The sequence below is a fragment of the Onychomys torridus genome, chromosome 6 (assembly GCF_903995425.1).
Source record: "Onychomys torridus chromosome 6, mOncTor1.1, whole genome shotgun sequence".
Lineage (NCBI taxonomy): Eukaryota > Metazoa > Chordata > Mammalia > Rodentia > Cricetidae > Onychomys > Onychomys torridus.
This window is the reverse complement of record NC_050448.1, coordinates 116,896,336-116,920,126: the sequence shown is the minus strand read 5'-3', so window position 1 is coordinate 116,920,126 and position 23,791 is coordinate 116,896,336. Positions and strand designations below refer to the sequence as shown.

The window sequence follows — 23,791 nt, the reverse complement described above, 5'->3', positions numbered from 1 at the left end:
CAGAAAGGAACGCTTTAAGTTTTTACCTGATGTATCACTACAGAGAGGGCTTTGTATTTAGTATGGTAAGCTTTTGCTAGTATCATGTGCTCGTTTCCTTGTTTATTTATTTGAGACAGATTATCCTCTGTAGATCAGGCTGCCCAGCAACTTCCAGTTTACTCACTTGTCCTCCTGAGTCCTGAGATTATGGGTGTGTGGCCTAGCCCTGGCTCTTAATTCTACTTTCCAGATTATGTAAACTGCCTCCAATAGTTACTCCTTACAGCCAGGAAACCATGATAAAGTACAGATGGCATAAATACTATGAAGACAGGATCATTTAATTTCTGTGCTGCTTAACTCAATGTTTTCCCCTTTGTTTTTTATGAACGTTGTAATTCTTCAGCTCTCTTTTAGAGTGTTAAATGAGGTTTCTCTCCAGCATGTTAGCTTTCTTTTGCTAGTTTCCCTGTATGGACTACTATTTTATGTCTCTATTCTGCATTTTTTCCCTGAAACAAATGCCTCTTTCATGTCAGATGTACAGTTTCTCCTATCTCACATTGCCTTCCTAGTCTTCATTTAGTTTCTTAAACATTTTCTGCAGCTACTTGGCACTCTGTAACTAAAAATTCCACTGTATCATCTGAAAGGGTTCAAGCCTGCCCAACTGGGAGTGCTCAGTCAAATTTACAGTGGTGTTTTCTTTTTGTTTTGTTTCTTATGAGCTCTCCTTTCCCTCTTCATCCCCTCATTTTGTTTTTATTTTGCTGTTTGTTTTCCTCTGCTCTTCTCCACTTTTGGAATTTTGATAAATTTCCTTTTGCATCCAATATTTTTTGGTCTTATTTAACAGATGCATGATTTGTTCTATGGTGGCAAGAATTTCTTCAGAGTATTTAACCAATTATTATAACAGTAGAACCCTTTGGTCTGTCGGGTATAAGATACTGTGAAACCATATGTCATTTTTTCTCTATGAAAATTGCAGTAGAAAGAGCGGACCATGTAATGATTTGATAGCAGTATTTGATTATTTAAAATTGGCACTCATCCGTCTGAAATATGCTTAAAAGAGAACAGCACAAATTAATAAATACAAATAACTCGTGTGTATAAAGATTAATATTGACTACATATTTTTACACACAGTCATTACCCCCACCCTCTCCCCGGAGAAAAGCTTAAACATGTCTGCAGTGCTGTAAATATACTAAGGACACGTTTTGGGCTTTGCCAGGTCCAAAGGACAATAGCTAAGCAAATTCAGATGGTGAAGCAAATTGGAAAAGGTCGCTATGGGGAAGTGTGGATGGCAAAGTGGCGTGGAGAAAAGGTGGCCGTGAAAGTGTTCTTCACCACCGAGGAAGCCAGCTGGTTCCGAGAGACGGAGATCTATCAGACGGTCCTGATGAGGCATGAAAACATTCTGGGTGAGTCACAGTCTACACAGCGATAGCTGAGGTTTTGTCACATTCTTCTGTTTTCTCTCCACATCTGCATATGAACTCATCTGTCTAGACCTGTTATGAAACTTACAGACTCTTTCTTTTCGGTGTGAGCCCAGAGCCTATAAGCTTCTGACAGAAGATGTCAGGAGAAGCGTGACTGGCAGTGCTTCTGTGCATGGGTGGTGGGCTGGGAATGCAATACTCACCAGTGATATTGTTTTTCCTTCAGAAACAGGACGTACAAATGAAATACTAGAATTCCTTAAGGTTTTTTTTTTAGGGAGTTGAAGGACCACATTTGGGTTTAAATATTGTGAAACGTTATAGGCATTTTTATTTGCAGAGTTTATTTGTAGTAAGAGTTTATGTTCAGAATTGATTTCCTTTTCCTTTCTTTGGGCTAGACGTGATCTGTCTGGGTCATTTGAGTAGGAGAGGACCCAGTCAGTGAAGTAGAAGGCCTGACTCAAGCATTTAATACAACTTGCCTTGATTGTAACTATAATACCATAAAGGGATTCAGTACCAGTGATTGGAGAGTGGCTTCAGATCCAAACTCTTGTTTTTTCTTTCTCCCTCCAATTTTGATCACCTCTGCTTGGTTTTAGTAATTTAACACTCTCATAGGTGTAGTCAGAAAACTGAGCAAGATGTTAAACCAAAGAATATGGAGAGAGAATATTTGAGCATATGAAATATTGCTCATTCTGTCCAGGAAGCATCTAATACTTTTTACTCTTTGCCTTTTAGGGTTTATTGCTGCAGATATTAAAGGGACTGGGTCCTGGACTCAGTTATACCTCATCACAGACTATCATGAAAATGGTTCTCTTTATGACTACCTGAAATCCACCACCCTAGATGCAAAGTCCATGCTGAAGTTAGCCTACTCTTCCGTCAGCGGCCTATGCCACTTACACACGGAAATCTTCAGTACTCAAGGCAAACCAGCAATCGCCCATCGAGACTTGAAAAGTAAGAACATCCTGGTGAAGAAAAACGGGACTTGCTGCATAGCAGACCTGGGCTTGGCTGTCAAGTTCATCAGGTTAGCATCCAAGTCATCAGATGCCCACTTTAAGATGCTTTTGAGTGTTCTAGTTACTTTCCATACCCCTGTCCTAGGGTAACACAGTGGTTGAGGCATATCATAGACTTCAACTCTTTTAGAGATAAAAATGTCACCATTTTCTTGGTAACAAGGTGTGTTTGGGTCAGTCCTATAAGAAAGCAGGCTGAGAAAGCCATGGGAGCAATCCAGTAAGCATCTCTCCTCCATGGCTTCTGCTTCAGTTACTGCCTTCAGGTTCCAGCCTTGACTTCCTGCCCTGACTTCTCTGAATGGACTTATGAGCTGTAAGGTGAAACAAACCCTTTCCTCTCCAAGTTGCTTTCAATAGAGACCAGAACTAAGTTGATGCCTGAGAAACTGCAGCCAGAGTTCTGCATAACATTTGTAAATAAGGGTAGATTTCAGGAAGAACTGGCAGCTGTGTGGTGGAAAAGGCCATGCTTTACTTGTGTGTAGTACAGTAAGGATTACTTTCTAAATGTTTTTGAGGAATACTATGAACCAAGGAACAAAGCACTGTTATAATGTAGCTTAAATAGAGAACATAGCACCTGGACACACCCAGACTTGCTGGTAGTGGTGTGCAGACCCTGATAGCTCCTTGGTAGATGGATAGCCCTACAGAGTAAGGGAGGTTTCATACTCAGAAGCTGGGACTCTATTTCTCTTTTATCAGTGCAGCTCCTTTTAACCTAGGATATGTGTTCAACCATGTAACCCAGTGCAGAGTCACACACTTACAACATTGTTGCTCTCATTGCACTTTTGTTTTTGTAACTCAGTTGTCCAATTCTCCAGTCTGAGGTTTGTAGATGACAACATCTTGTTATGGTGGGAAAAGGGTGGACGCAGCAGGTGCAGATGACTTAGAGGAAATGGCTCCTCTAGTCTGAAAAGCATAAGGAAGGTTTATCTGGGAGCTAGTGGTGAAGAAACTATTGCATAACTACCTTTAGGATACTCAGCCCAGGCTGACCCTTGAGTATATCTCTAGCCCTACTTGTGGATATTTCCCAACGGAGATTCTGGAGTGTGCAGAGAAGGACAGAAGGAGGAGCCGGGTAGATGACTACACATGTTAACTCCACTTTCTCTTCAGGATTCATTTTTGTGAATGACAGCCCTTTTCAATTCTACTCTATTACAACCAAGCAGACGTCCATGAGTAATTCATCTGGTGTGCCTCTGGTTCCTGGACTCTACTCCTCTCCTAGTTAAATTTCTCCAAAGTAGTTCCAAGGGTAACAGTCCTCTGCTGTCCCCTCCTCTGGCCTGCTTTATTAAGCAACCATCTCTGTGTGCAGCCAGAAGCCCTCGCTCATTGTGACACCACTGTCCCTGGAGCCCAGAGTGCTCTCAGCATCATTGCACAGTGTGTCTCTGTGCTTTAGGCTCCCTCTTCTCCTGAGACTGCCTCTACTCATCTTCCCCCTTTAAATATTTCCCTGTGAGATTTCCAACTGTATCTGACCTCTCTTCTAGCTTCGCTTTTGACTCAACCATGCAAAAACTTGGAGTGCTTGAGCTTTTATTTGTACAATTGAGTGATTTCTATCTTTTGAAACTCATGCTTTACCTTAGTATTATGGTTAACCCTACTATACTATTTCATCTACATCCTTGGGTAAAGCATTGTACAATTACTTCCTTTCTGTCTTTCTGATTTCCAGTCTTTTCTTCAGGCTGCAGAATTTATTTTCTTGAAGTGCAGTTTGAATGTCATCATAATTTCATTGTTTCCTGTGGCCTTGGTTTGAAATGTAGTTAGGGTCCCTTGCTGCGGTGAACTCTTTTCTGATGTTGGGCTTTTCTCGAGATTTATTCCCACCATGCTGCTTCTGAACACATTCTACTTCTCACACCCTCAAGTGCTGTTTTTCATATTATCTGTATAACTTCCATCCCTTTTCTGTTTAACAGTCACTGGTCTTCAGAGTGCATGGACATCTGTTGTTATTCATAGGCGCCCCTATACAGAGTGTCAAGGTATTTCTCACACTGCTGCAGTGATCTCTGGCTTCTTATCTCTCCCTCCAGGTAGAGAGTAAACAGAGCACATTTCTGTCAAAGTTCTACCCCCCCAGTGTCTTTGCCATGATTGTGGAGGTGTTTTAGTTTTACATACTAGGTAATTGAATGAGTACATATACATTATGCAAAGAAGAAAAGCATGTTATCCTAGCCTCAGAGAATCAGCACATTCTGGTCCTAACTGTACTTTGTACCCATACTTGATTTGTCTTTCTTTTGCAGTACTGACCCTCTGTGTTTTCTCCTCACATAGCCCATGCTGCCTGATGCTCTGCTTTTGCATTTAGAGTCCCTAGCATGGAGCATCCTGTCTTTTCATGTACACTTCCCAGGTCTCCAAAATGCCTCTTAGTCAGTGCACCCATCCACAACTAAGAGGAAAGAAACCACCTTCTGAATTCCCTGGCCCATATCTACCTACAGTTATTGTTACTTTGGAATATGTCTCATCTCTCTTACTCAATGGTACCTTGAGAGCCAAAGCCATGTCAAATCCACCATGGATCTCCCTTTTGACATGACATAGAGAATTACTGCTACTATTTTAAATCAGCAAATGTAAGGACAGTAAAGTAATTGAAGCAACACCTTCCTTGTGGTTCTTAAACTGAGTTTTTGTTTCTGAAATTTACATTTGTTTAGGGGAATGAATTAAATGATCTTTCCAATTTCATGTGGATCCTGACTGTAGGAAGAAGAGGAGGCTCTTAAGGGATGAATTGAGATATCTTAGGTGTACAATGTCCTGTTCATCAAAGGAGAGGATGAGGATGCTGGCTTCACAGAGTGATTTCCCTATGCAGATGGAGGATGTATTGGATGACTTCAGACATTTTTATTTTCTGTCTGTCAGAGTTTTGACGTCTTCCATTCTTAGTGCTGGGTACAAGCCTTGCTTTACATATTTCTCTGATTTTTACCCTTCATAATGATTTGCATTGTGTGTCTGTCCACGTGCAGCTGTATAGAGTGTTTTATTTCACATGGAGTCAAAGCTAACCCATGTTCATATGTGAATTTCCTCAAGCTTCACTCTTGTTTCTGCATAGGCAGTAAGTGGTCTCTTAGGCTTTGGGGTAATTTCTGGAAGGTTCCCAGGGAACTTGAGAATCACAGAGAGCACCATTGTGCCTTAGGGACTTTCTGTTCACATAACACTTTTGCTCTCATTGGCTTCTTTTGCTGGTACATTTCCTGCTTAAAGGAGATTTAATCCAGGTGATGTTGAAGATCCCTGATGTCCCTGGGGAGGGAAAAACAATGCCATATGACTTGCCTTGAAGGAATGCACACAGCTAGGCTGAGTGCTCCCTCAAGCAGCCTCCCAGTCCTTTACTGTGTGAATACAATACAACATTTTCTTATAGAAGAAATAAATCCTGGATCATGGCATCTCAGATGTTAAATTTTTTTTTTTTTTTTTTTTTTTTAGACAGGTTTTCTCTATAGCTTTGGAGCCTGTCCTGAAGTAGCTCTGTAGCCCAGGCTGGCCTCGAACTCACAGAGATCTACCTGCCTCTGCCTCCCGAGTGCTGGGATTATAGGCGTGCGCCACCACCGCCCGGCTTCCAGATGTTAAATCTTAAACAGAAAACCTAGTGACAAGATTGGGATGTTTTATAGATCTCCCCACTGATGGTTGTGAGTTGTCCAAATACCAAAGAGGATTGGCTCTACATAGGAGACACTGAATTTCCTGAGCCCTTGTGATGTCATTTTCTGCACTGATATATACATGTATGTATGTATGTATACACATATTATGTATGTACATAACAATTCATGTTTATACGCATATATACATTTATATACACATATACATATGCATTATATATACATGTACACGTGTGTAGAACATATATATATATATATATATATATATATATATATATATATATATACTGTATGTGTATTTATTATAGCTTTTTAAATACTGATATCAAATTCATAGAACTGAGCTCATTATTGATGCTGCCAACACTCCCAGTAAATGTCTTAGCAGGCATTCCCCTCTTCTACTCTCTGGAGTTTAGAGTTTTAGTTCTGAAGTTCGGAAATGCGTTGAGAATTTTAGGAATTTGATTTTTGAAACATTGTTTTAGTTCTATTGTTGTTGCTGCTGCAATATAGTACCTGACAAAAGGAAACTCAAAGCTCATTTTGGCTCAGGGTCGGTCTACCATGACAGGGACGCCAGAGCAGTAAGGAGGTGAGGGCACATCCCACTCACTGGCGAGAAGCAGGAGAGATGAATGCTGCCTCCTCTCTGTTCAGTCCAGAGCTCCAGCCCATAGAATGGTGCTGCCCACCATGTAGTATGGGGTCATCTCACCTTAATCAACCCAGCCTAGAAAACTCCTCACAGACATGCCTTGAGGCTTTTCTCCTGGGTAATTCTAGATTCTGTCACTTTGTCAATAAACATTAACATCATAAGCATTGAGCTGCAGTGGAAAGTATAGCAGAAAATGTCCCGCACCTGGGCAGTTTATGGATGTGCAGGGGTCAGCTGAGGAAATTGGTTCCACAGCCATTGGGAAAATAATACAGGAGGCAAAAACAATGTGTGTATATGTCTGTGTAAGTCTTTCATATCACACTTCCGATATATCTGATGTGACAAGAGATTTACTGTTCCTTCACAGATATTGTCTATAGTTTCCAAGATCAGTTGTACGCTAACCAGACCTTCTTTCACATGTCTTCTCATCACACTTCCTTCACGTGTTCTTTCAAAGTGCTCCACTTGGTTTTTTTAAAGCTTTGTAGATTATTCAAGATGCTCAGTGTGTATTTTCTCTCTTTCTCTGTCCTTTTAGCTCATTCTCTCCTTCTCTCCCTTGGACTCTCTCCCTCTTTCCTCTGTGTCAAGCATAGGTGGTTTGCTGCAGGAGGCTCACCCCCAGGTGCAGAAGGCCGGAAGTGGAGCCCTGCTGGTTTACTGCTCCATCCCTGCTTGTCTCTCCTTGTCACAGTGGGTTCTGCCCAGGTCCTTCAGGAAACTCATGTCCAGAATTTGTGTCCCTGGGGAATGTGCACTGCAGTGAGCTACATAGCAGGTACAGCTTCTGGCCAGAATTGCTGGTACAGACTTCTGATTGGGAAGCATAATGAGTACAAGACATATTGAATGTATATTAAGGCTAGCAGAGGTATCATTTAGAACCCCCTTATTCTCTACCTTCACACTTTCCACTTGACCTTCAGTGTACACTGAACACGTTAGACACACCTACTCACTAAGCCTGTGGGTGTTCCAGGGTGCCCTGCAGGTAGTGTGCTTGGGATTGAATCAGCCTCGGGAAAAGAGTGCTCTGGCTGCTCTGAGAGAATGAAGCCAGCTAATGTTTCAATCTTTATTTTCCCAGTGAGGCAGCATTCTCAATGAAGCCAGTGGTTACATGCATTTCCTAGTCGTGGGCTTGGTTCCTCTGACCCTCTCTGCATAGTCCTGCCTGGCACCTTATTGTCCTGCTCATATCTCATCATTACCCGCCTTTCTCTGCATCTCTGCTGAGCACACACAGTGTCAAGTTCTTTCCCCCTTGCCTCCCTCCTTACTAGAAGCAGTAGCCAGGAGAATTGACGTTTACTCTTCATCATCCTGGTCTAGGCTGGAAGAACCACTTGATTTCAGACACTCTGGAAGCCCTTTGTCATCCATCCCTGTGGCTCTCTGATTGTTTTTGCTGTCGTCATAACACTGCTACCCAGTGTCATAACACCGCTATCCAGTCAGAAATGCAAACTTGGCCCCTCGGTCTTTACTGAGGCCAGCTTGGCAGTTTGAAGTTCAAATAAAATGGGTTTTATATTCCACCTTCATGTATTCCACTCAATATATGTATATATGACAGTGTTGAAACAGAAAGGGAAGAACTGTAAAAGGCCTGGGAGAAAGGAAGCTCTTCTAAAGAGAAATTTGTGTCTCTAAACCTGATTATCAGAATACTGAAATGATGGACCCCAAAGAAATGGGAATTTACCCAGGAATTTCATGCTGGGACAACAGGCCAGAGCTGGAGGGGATTTGGCCTCCAAGAAGAACTTTTAAAGGATTCCAACAACTTGTCAGAATGAAGCCCAGGCAAGAGTGCATCAGTAGGGAGTGATACCACATTTTGAACAGTTGCTTAGATGTGCATATCCTTGGCCCTCTGTTTAAACTAGATCTTGCTTTAGAGATGGGCTTGGGAGATTTGTTGGATCTCGTTGTCCTTCTCCCCAATGTGGTCACCTTGCATATATCTCCTTTTCTGTTTAAATATTAGAAAATGAGTCTTTATCCTCTGCATTTTTTCCCCTGAGATAGAGTTTCTCTATGTAGCTTTGCACCTTTTCCTGGAACTCACTTGGTAGCCCAGGCTGGCCTCGAACTCACAGAGATCCGCCTGCCTCTGCCTCCCGAGTGCTGGGATTAAAGGCGTGTGCCACCACCGCCCGGCCTATCTGCTGCATTCTTATTTTTAATTTAAAAGGTTTTTTTTGTGGATTTCACATTATGCTGTTGGGTCCAGGGTCACAAAATAATAGGGACAGACCACCAAGTCTATTAAACCGGACGCAAACTTTATTCCAGGAAAATCTAAGAAAGAAAAGAAAATCACCAAGGGGCACAAATAGCTTGTCATCTAGCTGAGTGCACAGCCAGAGTTCAGGATTCTGAAGGGGTGGGTTTCAAGCCTCTGTAAATTAAGCATCAGGCATAGGGTATATCCTCCGAGTCAAGTAGAGACAACTATTAAAATTAACTTTTGTCCAGGCACTTGTTGGCTATAAGGGACAAGGGAGTTAAAAGTTAACCCCTGACTGCTGGCTGACAGAGGAGCTGGCTGTAAAGCAGAGAGACATTGTCAGAAGTTAACCTTTAGAGCTAGTGACTGTCAGCTTTTATTTTTTTTAGGCTTATGATTTTATATTTCTATATTCCTGGACCCTTCAATGTACCCTGATACCATTTATCTGCCCATCCCTTCTCATCTATCTTCTGCCATTTCAACCCTCCCCCACAAAAATAAAATTTAAAAGAAAAACATCTGATCATGGAAGCTGTAGTGTGGCCCAGTGAGTCACACAGTGCACCCTCAGTCCATACATCTTTAATTGCAAGTGTTCATTGCAATGAGTCATTGGTCTGGTTTGAGGCCTCTGGCTTCTGCTAGACTATTAACTGGGCCTTCACTGGGGCTCTTTTTGGATATCCTGTTGTTGCCCTGTGTCATGGATACCCTGCAGTTTTGGATCTGCAGGACCGGTCCCCTCATGTGCTCCAGCAGTTCATAGATGGGGTGGTTTTTGGGGTGGACCAACTCAGCCTTCCTTCTGAGCCTGGGTGGTAGCTGGGTGGGTCAGCTGCGAACTCTCCCTCATCCTCTCCACCAGGGCAAGCTCTCTATCACTGACCCAGATAGCTCACCCAGTGCAGCAGGCAGCAATGGTCAGGGCCAGTTCTCCTGCTCTCATCCTCAGAGGTGGCTCACCCACACACATTGCACCAGGGCTAGCTCTACTGTGTTGCCCAGGTAAGGTGCAGGGCCTACTCTCCAGAGTGATGCAGTTGTTGAGGGGCAGGGGCAGTTCTACTGTGACCAGCAGGTAGCAAGAGGCAGGGCCAATTTTCCTGCTCTCAAGCCCTCCCATGGCTCACTCACACCCACACCAATCCCAGCACTTGGGAGTCAGAGGCAGGCGAATCTCTGAGTTCAAGGCTAGCCTGGTCTACAGAGGGAGGTCCAGGACAGTCATGACTATACAGAGAAACTCTGTCTCAAAAAATCAAAAACAGAAAAAAAATGCTCTGCATTCTTATCTGGAACATCCTGTCAGGGTTCTCAGGACCTGTTTCCTCTTTGACATAACCTCTTTCCATTTCTGACACACTTGAAGGAAAGCTTCCCCCACCTTGCTGTAACTCTCTTTTTGGTGTACCTACTATTGTACTCTAAACATGCCTTGCCCTTTGCCCTTTTATGTTATGCAAAACTGTGACACTTCATGAAACCACTTACATGTTGCAACATGGAGTTTGGAGTAACCTAAATCTTTGTTCTTGGGTTATTGTCAGTCAAAATAAACTACCCCCCTTTCCCTTTGAGATGAAAGCTGTTACTTTTGCATTGACATTATTAATCTTCAAGTTTCATTTATTTTCTAACTCAGCTTAAGTTTATAACTCCTTGGTATACACATTAAGAACTAAAGCTTGGTTGGGTCTAGTGGGGATATTAATTATGAAATTATAACTGAGACAGTCTATTCCTGTAATTCTCTAAAGTCTTTGCCTCCATCACCAGCCTCTGGGATTAACCCCACTGTTCTCCACAGGAAAGGTAAAGAGAACCTCCCACGTTTCTCTGTGGGAAAGGTAAAGAGCTCATATTTCCTTGATATTTAATGTAAGACCCATGTTTATGACAGAGTATTTTCAGTTCTTAGTATACATCCATTTTCATAGCTAATTTTATCTAATAAATGACTTTTGAATTTCAAGGTCTTATGTCTATAGTTTATCCTTAGTCTTTAAAATATACCTTTTCTAGTCATTGATCCTGCTGGGTTATATTAAATATACTTATGGTATATTTAGTAATACATATTTGTATTTATAATATATTATAAACTTACATGAGACATTTCAAAGGGCAATTGTGTTACAGCTAAATATTAACAAATGATAACAGCTTGCCTCATTTTCTCTAGTCTTTACAACACAAATCAAATGTTGAATATACTCTTGTTCCCTTCCCCAATTTGTTCCTCTTTATGTCTCCTAGAAGTAACCGAGATCCTGTTTATTCTTCCTGTGTCCAGTCTTAGGACTTGGCAGCTCACATGTGTAGCCATTGCTGCACCTGCAGTTACTCTGCAGTTGGAGTTATTCTCTCCACTCCTGCAACTTTTTACAATATGCATCTTTTCTTGCTGACTTTGTTGCTCACTGCTCTGCACTCCTCCATAGGAGAGGGGGTTAGAATAAGCTAAAAGCCCCTGACCTTGTCTGCTCCTTTCTTTCTCTTTGACTTTTTTTTTGTGATCCTTTCTACCCTCTTCTTATATGCATAGCAGCTTCTAAATCCACTTTCTTTTTTCTTCCTTTATTCTTGACACACCGGTGTTCAACTTGATTTCCAATTTTGGTCTTAAAGATTAATAGAAGCTCATTTTTTTCTTTTCTTTTCTTGAGATCATACCTGCTCTCTATTACTTAAGAGCAGGTATGATCCTACTGAAAGTCAAAGATGTTATCCCTTAATTGATTTCTTTCTTTTGTTTGTTTGTATATTTTGAAATTATAATTTAATTACAACAATTCTTCCATCTCTTTCCTCCCTCCAATCCTTTTTATATACCATACCAACTCTTCTCCAAAAGATTGGCCCCTTTCCCCCCACTGATTGTTATTGAATACATATATTTGTATATACATATATATTTATAAATATAACCTATTGAATCCATATAATGTTACTTGTGTGTTTTCACAACTGACAGTTTGAACTGGACAACCAGTTGGTATACTCTACCCTGGGGAGGGCCATCTCTCCTGCTCCCAACTTTACTCAGATGCCTGTACTTCTTTGTGTATGGTTCATGGATCCATGGACTTTATACCATCCAGTTTAGCATGTTCATTGGCTCATGCTTAATGTATAGCATCAGATGTTACCAGGAAATGAAATCTCCCTGATCATCTGTACTTTCTAACATAGAACCATGCCCAATAGAAGAGGCAGAACTCTATCTTAGAGAATATGAAATTTGATAGTATCCAGAAGGAGTTACCTACAATTTGCATGTTTGCTGTTTAAATGTGGTGGTGAAGGCATTGACTGTTAGGTTAGTAGTAATCTTTCACAAAATCCACTTGCCCAATGAAATTTCATCTATGGTGTGGATATTAGTTTCGGTTCATGTTTGAGGTTTTTATATAGCAGTTTTACATCTCTCTTCAAATTGTCCATAGCAGAGGTTACTGTCAGCAGGCCTTTTCATTCTTCCAAGTTCACTTTTGTAATAAGTGAAGATGAATTGGAGCACTCATCTTCAGGGCCACACCAAATGGCTGTGGCTGCAGAAACTTAAAGTCTTTACATTGTTAGATCCTTATTGAAATAATTCTAGGGAAGATATTTTCTGCCAATTATAGGGAAGATGCTATTCAAATACTGTTGGGAGACAGGGGTGGCAAAAGAAAGGGAGAGAGAATGGCCATCCCAAGCATGTGGGAGGAACTGCTGTCTGCAGGCAGTGGACGTTGAGAACCTTGATCATTTTCTGTTGGACTAGTTGGCAGGGGAAGAGTTGGAGAAGGAGGGAAAGACTCTAGAGATGGATCTTACTTGGGTCGTTTGGTAGCAGTTACCTTTCAGTTCCCCAGCAAAGATGTATCTTTACCACACATTCCCCAACCACTGCCTGTGCTTCTAGATCTAGATAGCCATAAAGGAGCTAGAAGAGTGGAGCAGTCAAAAATCTTCACCCCTGGGGCCAGAGTATATCTCCAGCTCTCCCGATCCACTCTTGGGTGTTCTAGCCGAGGTTGATTCTCACTTCCCTTTCTCAGTATCTAATCTTGACTGTAACTAGGGCCCTTAAGCTATCCTTTTCCCTGTAATGTTTTTCTGTCTAAATTCTTAAAATCCCATAATTGGACCACTATTAGATTCTTCTGATGATTAAAAGTGACATCGTAACACACGTGTCAATGAAATGCCCCCTTTGTACTCACTGATAATAGTCATCAGCAGGGGTAGCAGGAGGGAAACTTTTCTTTATTAGTTCTTTGGGGTGTTACCAGTTTCATACAGTGTGTTGGGGTGATGCTTTCCCACAGGACATTTTTTCTAGCTTTCCTTTAAACATATTCCTGGAATACTTTCCTTGCTCATAAACTATTATTAAGATGGCCAGGTTGATAGAGGTACTTATCACTTATAAGAGGTAATTGATTAAAATGTACAGAGAAGAAAAGTACATTTTGGGTATTTATTTGCCACTGTTTATTTTATCTTTTGAGACAGGTTTTATGTAAGTCAGGCTGACCCCAAATTCATTACACAGCTGAGGCTGGCCTTGAACTCCTGATTCTCTTGCTCTATATCCCAGGGGTTTGGATTACATGTGCAAACTACTGTGCACAGCTTTTGTTAGATATTTAATAATAGTTGACAGTTTAATTTTGTAGTAATATAATTTGGGGCTTCGTTCTCATTTAGTTGCATATAGTCTGGATGTTTAATCTATAAATGTTTAATTTTCACCAAGAAATATTGTTTGAGGAAATGTTTTGTTCACCGACTGTTTTTCTCTTTGCATTGCCACTGACATGCTCTTTCCAAGAGCCACAGCGGCCTCTCCAGTGCTGACAATGCCCCCTTGCTTTGCTTTCCCTCAGTGATACAAATGAGGTTGACATTCCACCCAACACACGGGTTGGCACCAAGCGCTATATGCCTCCAGAAGTGCTGGACGAGAGCTTGAATAGAAATCATTTCCAGTCTTATATCATGGCTGACATGTATAGTTTTGGACTCATCCTCTGGGAGATTGCAAGGAGATGTGTTTCTGGAGGTAAGAAAGAACTGTCCTTGAAGAGCTTCGACTCCTGGGAGATGTTTACAAAACCTTTCTGATCAGAAAGGATTAAAGTTGGTGTATTACATACAGTCTCAGATTTTCTCTCCATTCCCCCTTTATTCCTGTTGATGCTGTCCCAACCCTTCCAGGAAATATCTATCAGAGCCATCTTTGAGTGGTTGTCTCCTCCCTTACCCTGACCAGTGAATGTATGGTTCTAGATTCATCACCAGCTTCCCCTGACTTGTCATACATCACCAATTGCTTCTATTTCTACCATCTCACTTCTCTCTTTGACTTTCTCCAACACATCAACACCCTCCTCTCCTACCTCATTCCGCTTCTCCTTGCCTACCTGCTGGACCTCATTCTCAACCCCACCGCCGCATTCTCTGTGCTTCCTCTGCAGATGTAGCTCAGAGACATTGTAGAGTGGGACACCCATTCCTGAGCACTCATTTTTTTTGTCAAAAGGAAAATATTGTTATTGTTCATAATGATTTTCCCACAAGCATAAGAATTTCTAATTAAGACCAGGTGCTTGACATGAGTTCTGGAAGCCATACTCTGGTCCTCACTGGTCCATCTCTTCAGCCCCTGGTTCTGTCTGTGTCTCATGTAGTTTTTTATAACTACCTTACTATCCATCAATCCATCCATGTAATGAGTTAAATAGACACAATCTTCACCCTCATGATGTTTCTAGGTCAGTGTCTTGAGAGTTAGAAAGTACTCAGATGAAGTGATGTTTCTTGTGAGTTGGGCCCAGTATTTTATTACCCTGGGTACTGAGATTACAGTGAATCAAACAGAAGAACAAGAAACACAGATGGAATGTAATAATGCTACGTAGTCAAAGCAGGTGTCCATGACTGACAAACAGGCAATGAGTTTGAATTGCTTGAAAAAAGTTTTGAATCTTTGGGTCCTTTATATTCTATATGAGTTTGAATTTTCAAAAACACAAAAAACCAAAAACTTAACACATACCACAGATTTTGCCTAAATAAATCCCCAGTGAAATTTATTATTGTTATTTGTTTCTTTGAGACAGACTCTCACTCTGTAATCCAGGTTGGCCTGGCATTCTCTATGCAGTCCTGCCTACCTTTGAAAGCAGAGATGTGAACTCTGCCTCAGGTTCCCTAGTACTCATAGCTATATGCTGTCATCCAAATGAATGTAATGCTCTGGCAAATCATGTTAAAACTCAATGGTTTCATCCTGTTCAGGTCAACAATGACAGCATTTCTACCAAAAGCAGCTTAGGAAAGAATCTGGGAGGTTGTTCAGAAACTCTGTCCATTACTGGAGGACAGGGTTTACATGAACAGCTCATTAGATAAGGTTGACAAAGAACATATTAAAATAGCCTACCTTCTTAAAGGACAGGGCAAAAATTTTTAAAAAGTAATATTAGCTATTAGACACGATGAGGTAACTAAAATAGAAAGTTTAAAGAAGAAAATGAAAATCACATAATTTTCAAACTGAAGATGAATCATTGATGACATTTTTGGATATATAACTTTCCAATATTGAATGCACAAAACTTCTTCTGATTAAACATAAATAAATGAATCTGACATTTGTTTAAGTAGGCTACTCTTTCAAACTTATGCCATTCTTGGTCTCATATGCCAGTAATAGAAATGGTTACATGTGATGTGACATTGATTCAAGATGTGTCTTCTAATTTTACATTGAGACTTAATGTAGACAAAAATATAACCAGTTCATGCAAGTTATAGATGCCTGTTTAACTCAGCTTTTGGCAATTAGTCGTTGGCTTGGGGGAGGCTTGCAGACCTATGATGATACGTGTCATTGGGTTCCTTCCCTATTGTTTTTTGTAAACTAAGTTGTCATTTGGGTGCTTTTCAAGGTTTACTTCATTGTTAACCAGAGCCTATATTTAATATTGATAGTTTATTTGTTAATTGAGGAAAGTTGTATATTAGGCATATTTTTACCAGTTCATAGGAAATAATATTAATAAAAAACATGCCTTTAGGTATAGTGGAAGAATACCAACTTCCCTATCATGACCTGGTGCCCAGTGACCCTTCTTATGAGGACATGAGAGAAATTGTGTGCCTTAAGAAGTTACGGCCTTCATTCCCCAATCGGTGGAGCAGCGATGAGGTAAGGCCAGGCTTGGGGGAGGGTATGGATGACTTCTAGATACACTTTGCTTTGCCAAAATTACGTTTTCTCTTTCCTTTTTATTTATTCTGTGTGTCTCTTGCATCATGTGTCTTGATCCCATTCATTTCCCTCTCCCTTTGCACCTGCCCTCTGCCCTTGCACCACCCCCAAAATAAAAGAAAATTTAAGAGAAGAAAGGGAAAAGAAAAGGGGGGGCGTTTAAAAAAATCTCATCATGGAAGCTGCGGTGTGACACAGTGAGTAATGCAGTAAACTTCTTTGTGTACTTTACTTGCAAGTGTTCATTGCAAAGAGTCATTGGTCTGGTTTGAGGCCTCTGTTACTATTGCACTATCAATTCTGGGCCTTCACTGGGCCTCTTCTTGGATATCCTGTTGTTGCCCTGTGTTGTGAAGATCCTGCAGCTTTGGGTCTGAAGGACAGGTTCCTTCATGTGCTCCAGCAGATCATAGATGGGGTGGATGTTGGAGCAGGTCAAGTTATAACCCTAATTCTGGGCCTGGGCTGCAGTAAGGTTGGTCCACCTGCCCTTCTCTCCTGTTCTCACCACCAGGGGGAGCTCTCCAGCATTGCCTTAGTTAATTCACCTCTTAACAGCAATGAGTTCTTTTGCTTTCATGCTCTCAGAGTCTGCTCTCCCATACCTACACCATCAGGACCAGCTCTACTGTGTTGCCCCTGTGAGGTACAGGGGCCACTTCTGAGTGCTGTAGCTGGTGAGGGTGAGGGACAGCTCTCCCATTCTTAAGACTCCATGGCCAGCTCCTCCACCAGTCTCGGGTGTTGATGGGTGGGAGGTAGGAGGGCACCTCTCCTCTGTCCATGCTGCCACATATCAGATGAGTAATGGGGACAGTTTTCCTTTGCTCATAACCTCAGGCTGGTTCCCCCTTACCTCCAACTATCCTGCCAGCTCTGTTGTGTTGCCTAGGTGAGGAACAGAGCCAGATTTCCTGAGTGCTACAGCTGGTAAGGGGACAGTCAACTGTCTCATCTGTTGCAGGCTATAAGGAATGAGGGGTAAAGGGGTCATCTCTGACCCACCCACACCCACACTGCCACATGACAGACCAGTAGTAGGGGAAACTCTCCCATGTTTACAGCTTTGGGCTGACTCACACGTGCCTTTGCCAACAGGGTTGGCTCTATTATGTTATCCTGGTGAGATACTGGTCCTGATCTCCCTAATGTTACAGTTGGTGGGGGCAGGAACACCTCTCCCTCTCTTGTGATCTCAAGGCTAGTTCTCCCACTTGCCTCAGGCATTGATAGGCAGGGTGGGGGTGGGAAGGAGGGCAACTTGCTCTGCTCATGCTGCCACAGGACTGGGGCTGGCTCACCCACACATCCACCAACAGGGTTGGCTCCAATGTGTTGCCCAGGCAAGGTTCAGGGCCTGCTCTCCAAAATGTTGCAACTGGTGGGGGTCAAAGACAGCTCTCCCACTCTTATGACTACAGGGCCAGTTCTCCCACCCTCCTCAGGCATTGATGAGTAGGGATCAAGGGAAGGGCATCTCTCCCCAGTCTATGCTGCCACATGGCAGATGAGTGGTAGTTGCCAAAATTCTTAATTTGCATCACTAACATTCATTTTGATGGTGACAGTCTTATTGTAGTATTTGTATATCTGTACTGCATCAAATCTATTCCTTTCTTTAAATTTGATTTTGTCAATTATACAACATGGTGAATGATCAAGATTGAGCCTGCATAACAGAGAACATTATTTCATATGTCAGCTGCGATGTTTGCGTAGAGGCTGTTGTTTCTTTTTCTCTGTGTGTTTTAAAGCACCATGCTTCTTTTTCTTCATGGTAGGTCCAGATCCTTCTTTCTGAAGGCTGGTGTTTCTATACAGTGACGTGATACAGGTACACTCTGCTGACCTCCCTCTCTGTACTAAACAAAAGTACTGAGGCCTTGGTAGAGATGGCTCACTGGTTAAGAGGGCACATTCTGTTTGAAGTTGACCTGATTTTGGTTCCCAGCTCACAACAGCCTTTAACTGTACTCCAGGCAATCTGGTGCCCTCTTCTCTCCTTTCTGTACTCATAGATGTGTGTACCCATACATGCACATACACAACTAACAATTAAAAATTAAATTAAATTAACAGTATTTTCATTTTTGAAATTAAAATATAATTTCATTGTTTTCCCCTTTTTCTTTCCTCTCTCAATCCTTGCCTTGTACCCCTTTCTCTCTCTCAAATTTGTAGTCTCCATTTCTTTAATTATTGCTTTACACACACACACACATACACACACACACACACACATACACACACACATGTGTACACACACACGTGCATGTGTATGTGTATTCCTAACCACATAAATACCAACTGCTTAGGCTATATAAAGCTACTTGGATGTAGGTGGTTTTAGGGCTGACCATGATGACAGTGGGGGAAAAATATTCTTTCTTAGGGAAGAGCTCCTAAACTGCTGTGTGTGTGTGTGTATGTGTGTGTATTAAATTGAATCCCAAGAGGTTATTTGAGCTAATCTGTCTCCTGTAAGGGTTTAAATGTGAACCCCACATGTATGTGGAAGGCTCTACTGGGCTGGATCAAGTGAGTGGACTCTGGCCTTTTTTTTTTTTTTAAATGTTCCAGTGTCTCTCCACCCCCCACCTCCTCCACCTTCACTCACCCACAACTGAGTAGCTGGCATGTTGGAAAATTCAGATGAGTGTTGTGATATATTGTGTACCCCAATAAAGCTTATCTGGGGTTCAGAAGACAGATCTATTCACTAGATTAGACATAGAGGTCAGGCAGTGGTGGCACACACCCTTAATCCTATCACTTATGAGGCAAAGGTCCATCTGGATCTCTGTGAGTTCAAAGCCACACTGGGGAACAGAGTCAGGCAGTGGTGGCACAAGCCTTTAAATCCAGGAAGTGACATAGCTGGGTGGAGAATGGTATATAAGGTGTGAGGAGACAGGAACTATAAGCAGCAGTTAATGAGACCCTCAGGAGTGAGGACTCAGAGGCTTTCAGTCTGAAGATTCATGGAAACAGGACCGCCTTGGAGTTGGCGAGGTGAGGTTGGCTGTGGATTGTCTGTTTCTCTGATCTTTCAGTGTTCACCCCCATAGCTGGCTCCTGGGTTTGTTTTTATTAATAAGACCTTTTACAATTCATGTTTGAAGTACATTCTGATAAAGAAGACTCTTATCGAACATGTACTGTGCCCACCAAAAAGACGTGCCTAGAGTACTGTTTTCAAGTAAGGTGTCCGTGTAAATTCACTTAAAATGACTGGTTCACTGGCCCAGTGTGTCGTTCTTGCATTGCTACCTAGTGTGTGTGTTCCAATAAGCTGTTCAGAAAGCATCATGAGATGCTGGAGTTATATTCTTCCAAAGGAGACTGTGGGTATTGGTGTCATTTGAAAGCTCTTCACTGCTGATTTCTAGGCAAATCCAGGAGAAAGTTTTAGCAAAGCCATGCACAGGTCATTAATCTTGCTAAGTGGTACAGCATTGTGCTACTGTTAGAACAGACTGCGGTGATATAGGAATAGCTGTGTTTATTTGAGTGGTACAGAATTAGATAAAATATTGAAACATGTTATAAAATTCAGACTTACTGGGTATCATGTTTGCTTAATACTGTCTTTGAAGTCATTCTTCCGTATCCTCAAAGCTTCCTTTTTTCTTTTGTCACAGGGAGATATGAGAATCTGTGTGAGTCATGATCATTTCACACACACACAAAAGAGTTTGAGTGAAATTTTGTGTCCACATATTACCAGTGCCTTAAAAATATATTCAGACTTCATGAGCACCAACTAAAAGCCACACATTGAGTGCCTTATCTAGAGTACATTTTTCTGACATTACTGCAATATTTCTTTCTCTTTCAGTGTCTCCGGCAGATGGGGAAGCTTATGACCGAGTGTTGGGCTCACAATCCTGCCTCCAGGCTGACAGCCCTGCGAGTTAAGAAAACACTTGCCAAAATGTCAGAGTCCCAGGACATTAAGCTCTGACGCTGGATACTTGTGGCCTGAGCAAGAGAATTTACAGAAACATCTGTAGCCCAAGTCTTGAACATTTTCCTACTGCCCAATGGGTTCAGACTTCCCCTCTCAGGGAGCAAGCTGGACAGACATAGAAAGGCCCCAGAGACACAGAGTCATTATGGCTTTCTGAGGAGGGGAAACCATTTGGGTAACTTGTTCAAGATATGATTCATGTTGCTTTCTAAGAAAGCCTTGTATTTTGTGATTGCCATTTTTTTAAAAAGATACTTTAATTTTACCAAAATAAAACAAATATTGTAGATGTTTTAAGGTTTATACAACTATAGTTTAAATAATAACAAACATTCTTTCTAGAAAATTTCCTAGAAGTCCAAATGTTTTTCTATTGGCAAAATACTCTTGCACTCAAAAAACTCAAATAGTCTGAGAATGTAAATTAGAGTTCAACTTCCCTGATTTACTGCCCCAGGCCCCACAGATTGTTTGGGCCAGCCCTGCTGAAGGCTGCCAGGGCAGTGTGAATATACATGCATACAAGTCCCACCTGTCTGGGACCACAGTTTGGAATCCTGCAGGCGGACCTCTTGCAGCTTCAGCCAGTGTGGAACAAATGAAGGTTTTATGTCACTAATAGATGTATGTGTTGGTGGGTATTCTTCAGAACCACACCTGTTTCTGGTTGTATTAGACAGATCTTTCAGGTAAATCCTCTCCATTTCGTTAAACACGAGCAAAGGCTTCCTCATGTGCAGAGAATCGGCACGGGCATGCTTTTTGTTCTTGTAAATCAGAAGATCAATATTAAATAAAACTGCCATGAGTATGGTAGAGGCGAGGTGCTTTGAAATAGAAATGATTTAGAAAAACACGCCAGTAAGGTAGGGCAAATATTGAAGGTGTGGATAGATGGCGTGTTTCTTATGTATGCGTAAGAGCCCGTTACAGAAACGCAGGAAAGAAGTATACACATCATAGTTTGTTTAGATCTAGATAGTTGTATGTTGTTGTCTTTTTCTAAATCTCAGACTTAAGAGGCAGAGAGGAAGCATCTGTCAGATTATTATCACTAAACTCAATTTAAAAATAAGCTTCAAGTGGTTGAGCAGAGAGAAGTTAACGAAGGTCATCAAATACCATGGCTGCTGTGATTTATTCTAGAATAGATATGGATCCGGTAGGGACCTCTTAATTATTTCACACCTTAGGTATGACTCACTCATTCTAATGTGCATTTCACTATTAACTTATTCTGTTTCTCCATTATGGCATGTGTAAACAAACATCTTCTGATTCAGTCCTGTGAGGTTTTAACTTTTGACTATATGAGCAAAATCACCGATAAGCCAATATTCCTTAGAAACAGGATCACAGTAAAGTGGAAAATGCCACATGACCCTTGCAACTTTATCCATTTATTTCCCTGCTGTGTTTCTTCCTTAATGATTAGGAATTACTTACTGGTTATTATGGAAGTACTTTGCCTTAGAAAATGACATTCCTTCCAGAATACTCCAGGGGGCAGTGTTTTCTTATACTTTTCACCACTGGGTGCTTGAAAGATGGAGAATTTAAGAAAAACGGACAGCTGCATGAGAAAGGAGGAAATATTTCCCTCTCCTCTGGAGTAGACGTTCATCTGGTAGACAGTTCATCTAGAAAAGATCCTACAGTTGCAGTGTCTGTGAGCAGTGCTCAGAGTCTGGGAAAACTGTAGAGAAGAGCCCTTTTCTGTTCTAATTCACTGTGTGGTACCTTAGAGCCATGCTTTGTTTTCCACTAAGAAAGAAAACTTTCTCAGTTCTTGAATTTGAAAAAATAAAAACAGACCATTGTTAATTTAATGGTCATCAGATTTTGTTCTTACTGAGGCCAGTAGAAGCTGAGCCACTGAAGATCTATTTCACTGTTAAATTGTATTTACCACAGACAGTTTCCCCATATATTTGTGAACTAAGTGTGGCAGTCATCTGAGCCTGGGAGAAAAAAACCTTAATGCCTAGACAGGGTCATCTATAAACACCTAAGGAAGCATTTTGCTAGTTAACTGAGTATGTTTTGATTTTTTTTTTCTTGGTTTTCCTTAGGTTTAATTGAGGTTGTAGGGACCTCTTAGGTCAAGCTGTGTTTCCTTATCAGTAGATTTTTAAAACATGGTTAACTTCAAACCAGAATGTTTTGTGGTGAGGCTGTTGATGACACAGGTTTACTAGATTTCTCGGGTTCCAGTGAAGAATGGGGAGAAACTTAAGAGAGCCCAGATCTCATCCACATCGTTCATTTTGTTGCTATGGGAAAAAAAGTCACAGCTTACTTTCTTATTTATTCAATATGAAAATCTTGAAATTATTGAGATATTTTAAAAGATCCACTCAGTTATTACCAATTTTCAATGAAATAAGAATTTATAATTTATTTATGAATATAATTTCTGTCTTATGAAAATCTACTTAATAAAACTAAGTTGTTGTTAACGACTACCTGTTCATTTCCCAATAATCCATGATAACTTTTAAACTTCTAGCATATCAGAAATGAAAGTTATTTTATCTTTTGCTTTCACTTCCTACAAATTATTAATATAATTGACTGCTGCTTACCTTCAGTGCTCTTTCAAAGAGTAAGATTTACTTCTAATTTCTCTCCCCCAAAAGGAATCCTTAATTATTGTTAGATAAGCTTTGTATGTTCAAGTGTATGGTTGATGTATGTGTGTATATATTATATAAATATAGATGCATATGTAAATATATTCATCCTGGAGTCTGGCACAACTCTAGTATGTGGATTAGAGAGTAAAATATTATGGATGATAAAGTCCTAAATGAAACATAATATTTATTTATGGAAGCATATAGATTGTTAACTCACAAATGAAGAGCCGTGAGCACCATGTCTGATCTCTTGGACAGAGTACCCCAAAGTCACTCCTGAACATTTTTATATTCCTCAAGCAGAAAGCTTCTTAGATGGCATGCTGGGATTTTATTTGCAGGGAATTCTTTGACACATTTCAATTGGTGTGTAGTCAAGGATAACAAATACTTAATGATGACTGACTGAAAAGTTCCTAGGGCCATGCATATTCATCAGGAATTTCATATTGTTCACCTGTTCTCACGCTTGGTGGATGGAAAGGCCACGAGAAAAATACACTTTTTAAAAATTTGAACATGTTTTGGTGGTTTTACCACCTCAGAAACCCCCAGTTCCACAAACAGTGGAAGTGAAAAGGGGCTGCATCAAAATGGCACTATTTAACAATTAGAACTAATTGTTACATAAACTAATGCCACATTTTTAAGGAGAAAAGGTGGCACTAGATGGGGGGTATTCTTTTCTCTCTGTTTCAAAAGAAGTCTCATTTGTGTTCTTTAGGGGGAACCAGTGCCTTATGGAATTTGTATATACTGTAATTATTGGGGTTAGGGAACAAACAATTGTATTTGTTACAAATTGTGTATGAGCTGTTTTCATATTTCCTTCAATAAATGGTGTCATTCCCCCATAGAAGAA

General features: G+C 41.0%; 1 protein-coding gene across 9 annotated transcripts in view; it reads left to right on the top strand.

Moving 5' to 3' along the window:
* Positions 1–23,791, top strand: part of Bmpr1b (bone morphogenetic protein receptor type 1B) — a 237,793-nt gene extending 214,002 nt beyond the window's left edge. For all 9 annotated transcript variants that reach the window (XM_036190529.1, XM_036190525.1, XM_036190526.1 and 6 more), the window contains 5 exons: positions 1,223–1,415; positions 2,184–2,481; positions 13,931–14,106; positions 16,127–16,257; positions 20,159–23,791. In XM_036190529.1, coding sequence (XP_036046422.1) covers positions 1,223–1,415; positions 2,184–2,481; positions 13,931–14,106; positions 16,127–16,257; positions 20,159–20,284 — 924 coding nt within the window. In that variant the 3' untranslated portion in view covers positions 20,285–23,791. The remainder of the gene's footprint in view (positions 1–1,222; positions 1,416–2,183; positions 2,482–13,930; positions 14,107–16,126; positions 16,258–20,158) is intronic.